General features: G+C 37.1%; 1 protein-coding gene across 3 annotated transcripts; it reads left to right on the top strand.

Moving 5' to 3' along the window:
* The first annotated feature begins 4,332 nt into the window (after window positions 1–4,332).
* Window positions 4,333–13,650, top strand: LOC103710767 (novel plant SNARE 11-like). 3 transcript variants are annotated; one of them, XM_017843713.2, is made up of 11 exons: window positions 4,333–4,710; window positions 4,829–4,886; window positions 5,391–5,483; window positions 6,389–6,482; window positions 6,566–6,603; window positions 7,995–8,089; window positions 10,962–11,041; window positions 11,447–11,503; window positions 11,634–11,726; window positions 11,812–11,886; window positions 13,208–13,650. In XM_017843713.2, exons 1-11 carry the CDS (start codon window positions 4,680–4,682, stop codon window positions 13,298–13,300), a joined length of 807 nt encoding a protein of 268 aa, XP_017699202.2. In that variant the 5' UTR covers window positions 4,333–4,679; the 3' UTR covers window positions 13,301–13,650. The 3 variants fall into 3 exon arrangements, with proteins under 3 accessions (XP_017699202.2, XP_008794870.2, XP_008794869.2); XM_008796648.3 differs by having other exon boundaries at window positions 4,334–4,629; window positions 4,711–4,886; XM_008796647.3 differs by having other exon boundaries at window positions 4,334–4,886.
* The last annotated feature ends 2,143 nt before the right edge of the window (window positions 13,651–15,793 follow it).

Genomic DNA, 15,793 nt, shown 5'->3' with positions numbered 1-15,793 from the left:
ACCAAACGAATAGAAGTACAACCAACAAAATCAGAAAAAATAAGTTGTCTAAGCGGGTCTGAAATGTTCGTCTGGTTCACCCAGAAAAAGTCTCTAGAGTGATACGCCGCGTAGGAGGCCACCCAATTAGCGGCTGTGTTTGCCTTCGCTAAATATGTGTGGCCTTGAAAGCGTCATAGTCCTCGATCATTCTCCGTATATCTTGGATCAGAGTTAGCCCGTCCGCCACGGTATGCCGCCCGCTGATTCTCTCGATCACAAAGCCAAGTCACCCTCTAAATAAATATACTCGACACCTAGAATGTGCCTCGCATAGACACCCTCCCATACTACCTGCAACTTTGCTCCACTGAAAATAAATGGGATGTTTCTACGAGAAATATTAAAAAATATAAAATTTTATTTTTCTATCCATGCATCCATGCATCATTTAACTAATGGATTTAACTTATAATGCCTGAATATGCCATGCATGGTATGTGTGCTTTAGGCCATATACAATGATATATGTACCAAGCACATGAGCTATGCATCGACCATCCGAAGGATGGTTGTGCCCATTAATGCTGGCAAGGCAAATTGTTTCCAATTATATAAATAGTACCTCTTGATCGCTTATAAAAATTAAGATTTATGCATTCTCCATATAAATGTTTTCCAGGATTTTTGTATTTTGCTCCCTTTAGTGAGGCCTAAATCATTGAGCTATGGGTTGAACTTTTAGCGTTTTCGTTGCTTTATATCTTTGAAATATTTCTTTCAGTGTGCATATAATATTATTTTGATGAAAAAGGGACAAATTGTAATTACAAATTTTGGTCTTAAGCTTATGTATGTTTTTTATTGTGCTCTTCCATCTTATTTTGATACGGAACTTTGTTTATATATGGTGCCATTTTGACCAAATCACATGCTTTTGATATATCGCCCTAGATATGTTTAAAGGGTATACTTAAGTTATTGCTGTCCGAAAAGAACAAAAGTAGACCGATGCATTTTTTTTTGAATAATTTGGTGCCCATTCATTCATATATATATTGTGTAAAGTATTTCTCTTTAATTTTTTTTAATATATATTCTTGTAGATATCTAAAATACATTCGTACCTTCAAAAAATACTATACATATATATCCTTATAAATTATTTCTTTTTACTTGTACATTCTCATAAATTTACTATTTATATATATTATATTTTTTTTTGCAGAGTTATCTTTAATTAATTATAATTTAGTTTGCCCGTGTCATGGCAATAAAGTGTTATAAGATGTAATACCCAACCCCTTTAGAACCTGATAACGAATTGGGCTAGGTCATTTGACTAGCCTAGAAGCATATTTCAGCCCAAAAAGGAAAAAAAATGGTGCACGTGTGTAGTAGCACGTGCGAGGAGGGAAGATGACTCCTGATGAGAGTCTTCTTCCTCTTGAGTTCGACCAACGAAATTTGACTCGGCCTTTTCCCTCTTCTTTCTTCTTCCTTGGCTAGAAAGAAATTCCATTCTCTCTTCCTCCTATTTTCTCCCTCTTCCCCATCCTTTCTCTCTCTTATTTTTATTTATAATGGATTTTCTCTCCCTACTCTCTTTAGAAATGATAGATCCAGTAAAATACTTCTCTTAGTAATTTTGAATCAACTCTGGCGAAGGGCCTTGTCTATGGTCATCGGGTGGTGCGCTAGTCCTACCTTGGCCCTTTTCGAACATTGTTAGAATTGGCCACCCCTGATCTCTATTAAACTTTCTGTGCCCTAGTCGGAGCATTATTTGATGAATATTATCTTGATCGGACCGATCCGGATGTTGGGTACCTCTACTTAGTCAACCTTGTGAGGGTGTTGAAATTTAAAATTTTATTTTTTAAAATAATTATGATGAAATTTTAATAATAATATAATTTTTGAATATTAGGCTATGAGATGGATTTTCAGGATTAATTGGATTTGTTAATTGGATTGTATTGATAAGGTAAGTAATGTAACCCTTTTTCGATATTTATTGGTAAATTTTAAATATTTTATGAATCAAATTTTTCTTGATTTATGAATTTAATGCATGATGTTTTATTATTATATATGCCTTTTTTTAGAATATTATATAATTCTTGGTTGAACATATTGATTTTGATGTGGATTATATTTGATTGATTTCAATATCGCATCTTAGAATTTGGAACACTGAACATGTTTTGAGAAAAGGAGTTTTGAATTGAAATGGATTTGGACTCGCAGGTAAACTATATTTTGATACCATGCTTGTGGAGATTGTACGTTGGCACTTCGATACTCTGCAAGTAGAAGTTATATGTTGGCACTTCGATACCATGCTAGTGGGGGTTATACGTTGGCACTTCGATACTTTGCAAGTGGATGTTGTATGTTGGCATTTCGATATCCTGCCATTGGGGTTTATGCGGCGGCATTTTGATGTGATTATAGTTTTGGGTTATCGAGTTGAATTTGATGATTTGAAAAAAAAATGATTTATGAATGACATTTGAATTTTGAAAAAAATTGAATTTGGCATTTGTAATGTTTCAATAATGTTGCTTATCTAAATTTGGTTTTAAATTGATGAAATTCGTATGCTTATTTTTTTATAAATTATTATTTAATTTATTGTTTGATTTATCTAGCTAAAGTGTTCATTGCTTATTGAATTGTCTAACTTATTATACGATTTTTACTATTTTTATAGATATAAAGAATTAGCTCAGCTCGAGGATTTATCATAGGAGAGCAATTAGAGACAAGATTTTGATATCTTTATTTAGACTAGATTTTGTTTTAGAGTTGATGCAAGATTTTAAAATATTATTAGTTTTATAAGATTTCTAATTTTGTCATTTAATTAGAATATAAATGTTATTATTTAAATTATTTTCACCGCCTGATTATGCTATTATAATAAGATACTTTACATGCTCGTGAAAAGAGTTTTTTATGAGTATGCGGTAGTTGCCGCGATCCCCGACTCGCGTTCTAGGTTGGGGCGTGACATAAGATGAGACGGTTTTCCTAAATGACAAAACTAGGCTTTCCCCTACAAAATAAAGATAGCCATCACAGAATGCCTAGTTCTTCATTTGCCATGATATCCAAGTTAAACGAACATGCACAAATCAATTCCATCCTCCTTCACTTTTTTCCAAATGTATACAGGAATGCCAATTCACAAGCATAAATTCCCCAATGTTCTCTTCCTCGGCGTGCCCTTGCACCCCACCTACATGTGTTGCTTTCATGGCATTTCCATTATCAATTTTTAATAAAATTTATTATCTCTTTCCTCCTTTTATCGTGGCTTCTCTTCCATCTTTCGTCACTCTCCTTCAGCGGTATGGAATGCATAAAATCTTGTTCGTTCCAAGCCTCTCCCTCTCAAATGACGGTGAGGAATTAGAACTCCACATTCCTCTTCCGCATTATCAAATTTGCAAGGATCTCCTTTCTCATTTTCTTCTGAAAGAACTTCTCAAGTTCTCAACTTTACACCAACAAACCCAGAAACATTCCCAAGAGCCAACTCACAATGCTCACAATGCTCCATCATCACTGTCAATAGTCCTAATATAACGTAGGAACAAATTGCTGCTTATCAGATAGATTCTCACCTAAGTCAATTACTCATCAACAATTTAGAGACTATCATAAGCCAAAAAAATACAATAAAAAACAAACATTTTTAAAAGCACTAGGTTTATCAGATGCTTAGCAACTTTAACGGGCTTGATTAGATCTTCTCTCTAAGTAAATTTTTTAGTTGGATTAGATTTATTGCTGAGTTAATGAATTAGGCCAATCATAAACTAACATGTATAAACATTTCTATATGATTTTTTTTATTTTTTTATTTATTTTTGTGTGTATCGGCTCGTAGTTGTATTAGTTTATTTAAAGTTCGTTGTTTCGGTACTGAGTATGATGTCGATGCTATATTAGTATAGTACTATAAAATTTTTTTAATATCAAATAATATATTTAATATACTATTTATATTAGATATCAGTACCGAATCGTGCTGATCCATCCGTCCAACCAATGATTTCTCCTCTATAGCCGTTAAGAAGGACGTGGTATACTGGATCGTATCCAATGGACGTTATTATCTGTACCCAGCTGGAGCTCGGACCCACCCAGACCCACGTAGGTTTCTGACCGTAGGCGCGTGCAATGAGTGGGATTTCAAAAGGAGTTTCCAAGCAATACTCCTTTTTATTCAAATGCACTCCGGTTACCTATGGGTCCGGAAACAGAAACGAGGGGCGCCGAATTATAGAAAAACAAGCGTTCACTTATCAATCTTCCTTCCCCTCCTAAAAGCCAAGCACGGGGCTATTCGAAAACATTTAACCCCGTTTCTCTCCCGTCCTCCTCGAAGGAGATCTAGGGACCCAAAAACCCTAGATTCCCGCCGCCCCTTTCGATCTGTCTCCTCTTGCGCCGGATTCGGCTAGATCCAGATCCCAAAATCGGAGCCAAGGTGGATTTCGGATTGGTAGATCGGAACCCTTCCCGTTCGAGCCATCGGAATCGGCCCTTTTTCAGTTTGATCTCTCGCGGTTCCTTTTATAGATCTGGAGGTGGAACGCTCGGATCGCCCCATAGGGTTTGCGATGTCTCCGAGTTTTGGTAATGTGACAGCTTAAAGATGATTCATTGGTCGGATTCGGTTTGTTTTGATGAGCGGAGAATCGGTTTCTGGTTTTGTAGGTAGGAATTTGGATTAACAATTTTGTTGGTTTTCGGCTACAAAATTCTCTGAATTAAATTAGTTGTAAGAAGACTGTTGGAATTTTGACTTCCGGTTCGGAGATGGATTTATCTGCAGTCGGTGAGGAGCTGGCTCTTCTCGACGGGCAGATCAACGATATTCTCAGAGTATTGTCGTGAGTATCTTGAAACCTTCTCCTATGTAATTCTGGGTAGTAGAATCTTTTCAAGGCCAAATTCGTGCCACTGAATATTTTGTTACAAATTGGTTAGAAGTGGTTACATTGATACAGAAGCAATAGCTAGCAAGATGCAATTATTCTTCATACTGCGCGAGTTTTAACATTTCGAAAAATCAAGTCATTCTTCCCCAAAACCATTAAAGATGGTTTATCTAATTTGAACTGTAACGGGTATAGTCAAAGTTGATAGTTTCAAGAGAAAAATTTCTCTTATTTTGGGGTGTTCAGGAAACGAGCACAGCACAATAGATTTGAATCACTAGATGCACGAGGCTTTAATTGCATTATGAATTGCAGAGAAGTATTTTTTTTTCTTGTATAATAGTTGGTTTTGCATTCAAATATGAACCACCACGTGTCTGGACGTTAATAGCTACGCGAGGCTTGTCCATGTTATACGAGGACTTCTTCATGCTCATGCTACGCCATTGTTGACAGAAATGGATTCCAGAAATTGGAGAAGATCAAAGACCCAAATAGGCAAAGCAGGCAGTTGGAAGAGCTTACAGAGAAGATGCGGGAATGCAAAAGGTATTTAAAAGTCTCCACCTTTTGTGATGCTAAAAGATCTTGACGATTGTAGGTTTTCTGAATTCTTCATTCCATATTAGTTCACATGTTATCTGGAGAATGTTTTGAATAGGAGGCTGCCATTAGGTGACCTCTACTTACCTTTTATATATGTACATACATATATATCTACATATATATCTGCATATATATCTACATACATATATATCTACATATATATCAACATACATATATGTATGTATGTATATATGCTTTTGGATATTGGTTCCTCTCATCTACGATGTGCTAGCTGTTAAGCATGAGTTTTTTAAGATGCAATGGAATTAGCTAATGAATCTTGTTTAGAAGACAGCTTTAACTAAAGACTTATATATTTTGAAAGTTTTTTGTTGGTATAAACTTATATATAGGTTAAGAGTAATCATAAAGATTGAGCCTTCTTTCAACTATTTTAGGTTGGTTGTATGAATTCTTATATGCCTATCTTTCCCATCATGGACTATCTGCAGTCTGGCTTTAAGCTTTTCCAAATCCTTTTTCATAAATTCTTCTCATGTTAGTTCTGGGCATTTCAACCTCTTTACCATGGTATAAATTCTTGTCATGTTGGTATAAATATTCTCAAATGTGCTTTGTTCATCTTTTTGCTTGGTCCTTCTATTTTAGTGAAAACAATAATATGATTATATTTTCCTAGGCATGACTTTTGGGCATAGTTTTGTGCTTATGCTGCTGTATTTCACCTTGTGGTATATGCTAAAGATGGACCATGGTCTATTTAGATATATTTATTGTCCAAATGTTTATTTCATGAAGCTGTTATTTAAACATGTCAAATATGGGATTCCGATTTTATGGGAATATGCATTGATGGTTAATCTTCTGATTTGATTTTTCTTCTCTAGGCTTATCAAAGAATTTGATAGAGAAGTGAAGGAAGAAGAGAGAAGAAATACTCCTGATATCAACAGATTGCTGAATGATAAGAAACAGTCTATGGTGCTTACCCGACTCTTACCTTCTTGTTGTTTTTCCTAATTAAGTCATGATGCCTACTGATTGAAGGCATTTTTGTTTTGCAGATCAAAGAATTGAATTCATATGTGACTCTTAAGAAGCAGTGAGTGCTTATCTTTGTTAAAATTATATTATTTCATCAGTATCTATGGAATCTTATTCGAGCATCATGTTGGTCTTCACATTTATATGAGCATCCCAATCTTTCGCTTTAATAGATTATATAACAATACTCATGCATCTTGTGCCTTGTTGCACATACTTCTGCTGAGTTGCCAAAAAGTAATATTCCATTCCAAGATTCTGAAACTTTACATTCAAAATTCTGAAGACAAAATCTTTGCCAATTTGTTTATATTATATTGAATTTATTCTTCTTGTACAGTGACTGGGATGTTTGAATTACACTTGCTCTTGAATTTTATCTGAAGTGCTATTTGTTGCTGAAAGATGAAACGAACTATTTTGTTGTCATGTTTTTGAGCTTTATGTTAAATCTTTCGTATCAAGCATCCAACCAACAGTTTAAGGACTGTAGTTCCAAACATGTATGTTTGAAACATTTGCAACCATGCTAGCTGGAGCATGCAAGCTACGATAATGGCAAGGAACTTATTTATTTATTTTTCTCATTCTGTTCTCTTTTTTTAAAAAAAATATTTCTGTTGTTTCTGTCATTGTTAGCTGAAAATCCCTCTATCATATCCATCATGGACATGATTCAATTAATGTAGGGTTGAGACATAGGATATGCTTTATATAAATTTTAAAATGTTAGGTTGCCTTCATATTGCAGAGCATTGGCCTTTAAATCCAAATGAGCATTGGCTCAAGAAAATTTCAAACATCTCCTTCTTGTCCATAATCTTAATGTCTAAATAGAGGTCTGAATATATCGGGTGAAATTCTTGTTCCTAATGAATTGATTAGGCCTCAGGAGTATCCAAGCTCGGAAATGACATCAGATATCCGACAAGGCAAATGCTCAAACAATTACTGAAATAGCTATTGCCTATATGAAACCTAGGATGACCACCTTCTGGTCTCCTGCCGACTATGTGCATGGAGATTTAAAAAAAGGAAACTTTATTATTAATGAGAAAATCTCAACGGAGTTCCAGCAACATGCTCATTTCCAAGAATGATGGGACATATTCGGCCTTCAATATGAATAGTATAAGCACTAGAAATTTAACAATTGCTGAGATCGACAGCCATCAATGTTGTAAATTTACCAATTGATTAAAATCAATCACAGCTATAAACTTCTTTCTGTTCTAAGGATAGCTAATTGCTCTTGGACAAAGCTCTTGATTATGTAAAACTGTCTTTTATTTATACTAGCAAGCTTCTTCTCTACTTCTCCTGCTCATTTAATAGTTCTTTTTTCTTTAGACATCAGTTTGAACGGGTGGCCATTTGCTCGTCAATTCAGGATCTCTTGTATGTTATCTGGAACTTTCTTTGATGTCAGCTTTACATTTGGAACCATAGGTATGCAAGTAATCTTGGAAATAAACGCATTGAACTTTTTGATGCACCCGGTGGTGGAGATGGGTTTGTTGAAGAAAATGCTGTGTTGGCATCATGTAAGATTTCTTGCTTGTTGTGTGATATCATTCATTTTTGAATCGATCTAATACATATTGGTAAGTGGATCAGGTAACAATGTTAAGCATTTCGAAACTCGCTAATTTTAATGCTGCCAAGTATTTAAATATAAAATTAACTGGTTTCACAACTTTTCACCTTAGTAGTTGCTTTTACATTGGATGTTAGGATGTGCGGCAGCTGTAGTGCATTGATTCATGCAACTCATGCTTGTCCCCGGAATATCTTCTAATATATGGAGTAGTTGAAAGCTCATCGCTTGAAGTTTCATTAGACCGACACTGGTTATGACCTTTGACCTTGTGGCCAAGATGACCTTTACATTTATCTTGATTATATTCATTGTTGTGTTTTCTTTTTTAATCAGTAGCTGGATGTGAGTGCCTCTTAATGGTCTCTTTGAGGATACCTACATGCAACTTTAGTCTTCCATATTTTTGCAGTTTTTGCCATCTACATTCTGTAATCGATTGGTTTATCCTTTGTGTTGAGTTTGAGTATTTATACCTTGCTGGATGGAAATAGTTTCACAAAGAGCTATCATGAGTAAGCTCTTTTGACTATGCTCTCCTTGTTCAATGTTGCTAGCCTTCTCTTTATGTAGAATCATGCTTGAGGATGATGATTAGACATTACTTATCCAAAGCAATAACTGCATGTCTTCCAATTGGAACATTAGGACCCACACAGATTCTTGGGTGTTGAATGTTGATGATGTCATCCCTTTCAGAGTATTTGCTATCTCAACAAATCTACATACCTAATCAATTTTATGTCTACCCAATATGTGCACCAATGTATATTCTGTTTGGGAGTTATCTCAGTGATTTGATCATCTCTTAGTTTGACATTGCCCTTGCCTATTTATGTGGTACATCTGCTAGTGAATCTCCTCACTTAATTCACTATATGGCTCTTTGTGAATTTTCTAATACCTTTGAGAAACCATGTCCAGTTTTCCTGTCCTTTTCCACTTGCTGCTCGAGCACAAGGCGTATAAAATAATGCAAATTAGATTAGTATGACTTTGTCTGCGACTAAATTACTCAAATCTTATAGTGCTTATATCCAATTTAGTAAAGAAATCATGAATATTACCATTTTGCAAACTTTCATCTATTTTTTGTATCTTCAAAGAAAACTTGTGTTCATCTTCCATAATATGTGATTGGACTGTTCGGGAATGCTGAGTTTGTTGAGCATGTGCATACATAAATAGTATGTTGTATATGAGGGGTACAGACTATTGTAGGTATATTTTATTGCTTGGACCTTCATAGTGGTTTGTTCCATCAGTGCAGCTTTCCTCCAGTGGCTCAAGTTAGAAGCGACTTGGTTGATATTGACTTGACTTTAACATATTTTGTATGTGCTGTCGAGTTTGTGACTGTAATTCAACCAATTAATGTGATATTGCTGCTTTATGTAGGTAATTGTTTGTGATGCACTGATGAAATACATATCATTAGGATTTTGGAAGTTAACAAGCTACTGCCATTCTTACAAGTGGGCTGAAGTCTGAAGTTTTCGCCACTATCAATCCTCCATGTCAGTTGCAGGACTTAACAACCAAGAGTTCCTTAAGCAATCCAGCAAAAATTCATCTATCTTGCATTTGATTCTGATAAAGGATTTACACTGTTTGCATGGAATTAAATATCGAGAATATCTTGGATAAGAATGAAATTGAGTTGGCTTCTTGTGCTTATGAAGGAAAGCATAAACTTAACATTTGATTGGTCCTTCTTTTCGTAACTCTTTGATTGACGTTTGAGTGGAGGAACAAATCACCATTCTAAGCAGCAACTTGACTACCATAACTACTCAAGTAGACAAGATAATGGGAGAACCGCTGATGGTTCAATAATTTGAGATGGTAGATCTGTTTGACTTTGTATGAGCTATCAGTATTGGTGGAGATTGTACTCTAGCTGTTAGTGAACTTCGAGAAGAGGTAGAGACAGCTCAGATACAGAATGGTAATCTTGACCTAATAGATGGTTGGTGAGGAGAGCGTACAAACTTGTAAAATCATACTAGGGTTCTCCTCAAGTGCAATGCAAAATATTCAGCATATCATGATGCTTTACGAGGGCTATGGGTAATTTTTGTGGTGTCCACCACAACAGGGGAATGCGTTATATCAGATCATGCAGTCAAATTCATAAAGAATTTTTTATTGGCATCATATGATATTTGAAGCTGTCTATGAGAAAAAGGAGGATCCTGTAAAAATTCATGTAAGAAAGTTTTGTATGATTTATCCATATATGGTAGCTTGTTGATAGAAAATAAATGAATGACCTGTGGCTCTTTGATAGAAAATAATGGAATGACCTGCTTAACAGACATGTCAATGCTTTATGCATTCTGCTCACGATGTCATAATATGCTGAGCTATAGGGATGTGAACTGCCTTTTGATGCTTGCTGCAATTCATCCTGTATGATAAATTACAGAAGACTCCAATTCACTTAGACATGAATAAAGCTACGTGATGGCGTGGGGTGAACCTTCTGAACAAAAAGCTAATCCAAAATGTTTGGTCATTGTTGTGGTGTATATTCTTGATTTTAAACTCAACCTCACTGTCAGACATTCCATTCCACATACCTGGATTTCTTTGTCAACGCAGCCATGTTTTATTCTGTCAATCTGAGGAATACTATATATATATATGTGTGTGTGTGTGCGCGCGCGCGCGCGCGCGCGCGCGTATGTATGTATGTATGTATATTGAGTTCTCAAGTAGGATCATTTAATTAATCTATGAAAATTTTTAATAGCGACAATATCTGGAAATTCTGGTTTAATTTGATATTGACTGAAAGTCTCCTATGCACTGTGCAGCTATGACCAATCAACAGCTAATGGATACTGGAAACAAAATGATGGATGAAACAGACCAAGCTATTGAACGCACAAAAAAGGTTAGTTTCTGTTTGAGATTGCTCGTATGGTATTGCTAGGAAAAGTGCACTTGTGTTTAGTCTCCCAGACTTGATGATACTCCAGAATTTGTCTTCTAACCTATTCTGATTTTAGAAGTGGCATGACCTAGAATTACTGGAATCCTGGTAGTGGTATGTCTTTTATATAATCCTCATATTCCAAAAGAATGGGGGAAGTTTAAAATTTTCATAATTGAAAAAAATAATGGAAGAATATGCTACTTGTAACAATTTCTGTGCCTTCCAATTTGTGTTATTTCTGTTCCTTTCAGGGGCTCTATAAAGTGTAGAATTACAAGACACTAGGATCCTTATTTTTGTTTTTGCCTTTTCCCTTAACAAGCCTTCAAAGATTGAAGTTTTGACATTGAATGTGTGACAAAGGTTGTAGAAGACACTGTCAATGTTGGAGCAGAGACAGCAGCTGCTCTCAAAGCACAGGTATGCCATTTTCTCAGAGTTGTCAATCTAGCATTTTGGCACAGTCTTGTTATTGAGTTGATTAATTTTCCTCTGCAAGCTGCAAAGAGGTACAAATTGTTCATGACTGTACATTTCTTATTGTTTTCAGACAGAACAAATGAATAAGATTGTTAATGAACTAGATTCAATCCATTTTTCAATCAAGAAGGCATCTCAAATGGTCAAGGAAATTGGTAGACAGGTCAGATTTCTGAAAGAATTGGATTTCTGATTTTTTCCATATACGGAGGTGCATTTCTCCTGATATTTTTGTTCTGTCATGTCAGGTTGCAACTGACCGCTGTATCATGTCCTTGCTTTTCCTGATTGTGCTTGGTGTGATAGCAATCATTATTGTGAAGGTAGAATATGTTATTTGCTTGCTTCTAAGTTAATTAGACTTCCATTTTTTAGTTTTGGAACTATTTTTATTTAAATGGCAGCATTTTGCCGATATCAGGCCTTGATATAACTTTTCTTTATAGGATCTCAAAATTGCACATCAATGGTCACTCATTGTGCAACTTGGTCTCACTATGAAATCCATACCTGGACCTATCAAACTGAAACTCTGTCGCATGAGATTTAGCCCTTTACAGAACTATACATCATTGGGTTCCGGAATGCATCAACATAAAATTTTGTCTCACTTGAGACAACCCAATCTAGGCCTATATCCCTGGACTGAGGTGTCAAACCAGCCCATGTTAATTTCTAATGTGTATTTGTATTTTGTGTCTTACAAAAATCGCCTTCTATAAATGCTATTCTACCCTTTTTTTCTTTTATTCTAACTTAAAGCCTTTGTGTCTCCTTTTCTGATGGTAATGATTGTGCAAAAATGCTCACCTTCTAAAAAATATAGAAACAATAGGGTAACTGATACTATAGTTGCTCTCTCTCTCTCTCTCTCACACACACACACACACACACACACACACACTTACTTTTCCACGTACCCCCCCCCCCCCCCCCTCCCCCTGCTCTCAAGTACTCATTAAACAAAAAAAAGAAAAAAAAACTTTCTTCTCTCTCCACCACTTTTTAAATAATCATAGAGTCGTGAATTCGTGATCATCCTTTCAGACATTATATTATATAGAACTCTGTTATATGTGTGTGGGAGTTGTGAATTAGCATTATATCGACAATTTGATGCGCAAGTATAGGAAAATATGACCCAAAAATTTGGTATTGTTAGACTTCTGTGTGTGTGTGTGTGTTAGAGGGAAAACCCTAGTATTTTCAAAGTGCAGCCTTGAGCAACTTCTGTCTTTTCAAATACAATATGCATACGAGTTTTACTATTTGTTTTATCTCTTTCTTTTCTCGATGGGAGGAAATAGAATGGTTAAAAGAATGTTCTCTACCTTCTGTATAATTCTCAATTTCCTAAAAGAATGGATCCCTGCCTTCACCAGAGTTGTTGCTACGATTTTCCTAGTTAATCAGTTAGTAGAGCAGGGATGTTTGTTTTTCCAAAGTCTTTGGTATCTACCTGTTACATAATTTTGCTTACGGGGACGTTCTATTTGAAATGTTGTCCCAAGATTAGGAAAAGTCTCATGTCATGCATGCAAGTTGCCGTCTATGTGAAAGATTTTTCTTTTTAAGTATGTTATTTTTGTTGGTGGATTTACTTTTTTTGTAAATTTGTTAAGGCATGCTATTTTTAATGTCCAGATTGTGAACCCGCATAACAAGGACATTCCGGATATCCCTGGACTTGCTCCACCAGCCAACAGAAAACTGCTTTGGTTTCATAATTATAGATAAAAGTTCATTCTTCTACTATGGTTGTGTGCTCCTTGACAGCTATTACAATTAGCTCCCTGTACCTGACAATGCAATTTTTATCAGCCAACGCCAGCTGAGATCTTTCATTGTTGGTTATGTATTTGTTCATTTCTCATATAAGTTGTTTTTTTTAAGAAAATTCTGAATTTCAAATCAAGATGTGCTGAATCAAATGAAGAACATGTTTTTTTCAAAAATTACATGTTGAAATTCAGTATGATCCTCATCTTGGTGGCTGGCATGTTAGTTCTACTGTGAATCCTTTCCAAAGCAACTTAGCCTTATCAAAAGTGACCAAAGTTACTGCTGATATGCCATTCCTTGCATTCATAAACTATGTTGTCTCAGCTTTTTCACCATTTACAATGTGATCCAGATCTGTATATTTTAACCAACAGCAGGCATTGCATATTTGCTTTTTAAGGACTTTGTTTATCTGGAAAATGAATAAATTTTATTAAAGTTACTTTGAACAATCAGTCTTTCCGTTTGGTGGCCTAATTACACAATCTGAGTGGATTGATGGGTGATAAAGATGTTGCTCAATGCCAATCACCATGCATGTTTGTCACTAAATATTGTCTACTTTTGTAGTTTAACATCAAACATTTTTACGTCCACTACTATTGGATTGCAAATGACAATTATTGTTAATGGATAATAATACTACACATAAAAAGACACCCCTTCTGGATATCGTTCGATGCAAAAGAAAAAGTTAGGCTTGTTTAAAGAGTTAAACCTGAAAATATCAGATGTGTAGCATATATGAAGTCATGTTGGGTGTAGAATCCAGTATCAAGAATTATTTACTTGTAGATTGGAACTCTCTACTCTGACTCCATAAAATCCAAGAATCCAAAGCTCAGAAGCGACTGTATCTATAACTGTATTATATGTGCCTCTTTCCTTCCCTTTCACCATCTGTTGCTTTTATTGGTCTGCGGTTTGACTGATTCTGATGGGCAGTTGTTTAGCTCTCCTTCTTCACTGGTTTGAAGGGGACAGGAGTGGAAATTGCTAGTGGCTGCTAAGCGACAGCAGGTAGCTCTCCTTCTTAGATTTTTTTTTTTTTTTTTTTGTTGTTGTTGTTGCTGTCCCTTGTATAATTCCAAGGACTTTTTTGGTTTTCTAGAAGACATCAACTCATCAGTCTGCTGGGTTTAATCAATCTATCTGCCAATTTCCTTGTTCCTTTGCCTATTCCTGAACTGGGGGCTTTGGAGTGCACGAAATCATTCGATAAAGGAACAAAAAAAAAAAAAGAAAAAAAAGAAAAAGAAAAACGAAGACTGTTTAATGAGTCAAGGTCAAGCATATAAAACAATCAAGATGTCAACTCTTCCTCTTATATACGCAATTTAGACCCTAGAGGGAGAGCTGTCAACTCAGTTCTTATCGTTCAATCCCATCATTAGCTGGTTTTTAGGGCTGCCATCTGTAATATCCGGGCCCAATACAGACCGGGCTCAATACTGTAGGGCCCAGTTGAAGGGTATTGGGCCAGAGGGGTTAGCGGGCCACAATGGCCCATGAAGAGTAGCCATGGAGGGCTGCCATCTCCCGCCTGAGGGCTGAAAGGACAGGACCACCAGATGGCCAACGGAGAGACCCCAAAGACATGCAAAACGGGAGCCCACCACCTCCTCTCCTTCGGTAGCTGAGCTTTGAGCTGGCCTGAAGAGGGGGGGGGGGGAACTGGTGGCTCCCAGAGCAGTGAGGAAGGAGAGGATGCCACCTCTCCTTAGGGTCAAGTCCTAAGCCCAATATTTATAACCCCTAAGATTTGCTAACCCCGATTTTAATATACCCCCCTAAACCTCTAACCCTCTGGATCTACTGCACCAGAGAGCTAAGCTCTGGAGCTGGAGGCGGAAGGGACCTTGCAACCCTAGGAGAGGAAGGAGGGAGCTTGCCGAGGAGGAGGTACTGTCCAACTCTAGCCAACCAAATCAAGGTAAGGGCCCCTGTGAGTAGGGTTCTACGTAGGGAAAAAAGAAGGAGAAACCCTCTGTGGGGTGTTCTCCTCTCTGTTTCATCAATGAAACAGAGGGGAGGAGGCCGGCACAGAGAGGGAGACCGGCACAGAGAGGGAGACCAGCACAGAGGAAGAGGACCGGCACTGAGGGAGACAGGAGAAGGGCCACGGGCCGGACCCACGGGTTGTGGGCCGGACTCAAAGGCCGTGGGCCGGCCTGAGGACGGCCCAAGCCCAGGTCCGATGTCCACTCGGGCCGAGCCCAACCGAACTCGGCCTGCGCGTGACAGGACAACACAACCCTCCCCCGGCCGCGGCTGCCCTAAGGCTGAGGGGCAACCGAGGGCCGCCGGGCCTGGCCGAGCCGGCGACAGATGCGGCCACAGGGCCGCCAGCCTCAGCCGAGCCCCACCTCTTCGCCGGCGAAGGGGTGGTGGCGCTATTTTTTTTTTAAAAAGAGAGAAATAAGGGGGAAACGGAAGCAAGAGAAGAAA

This window comes from Phoenix dactylifera, chromosome 2, assembly GCF_009389715.1.
Source record: "Phoenix dactylifera cultivar Barhee BC4 chromosome 2, palm_55x_up_171113_PBpolish2nd_filt_p, whole genome shotgun sequence".
In the NCBI taxonomy this organism is placed as follows: Eukaryota; Viridiplantae; Streptophyta; class Magnoliopsida; order Arecales; family Arecaceae; genus Phoenix; species Phoenix dactylifera.
This window is presented reverse-complemented; position numbering and strand designations above follow the sequence as displayed.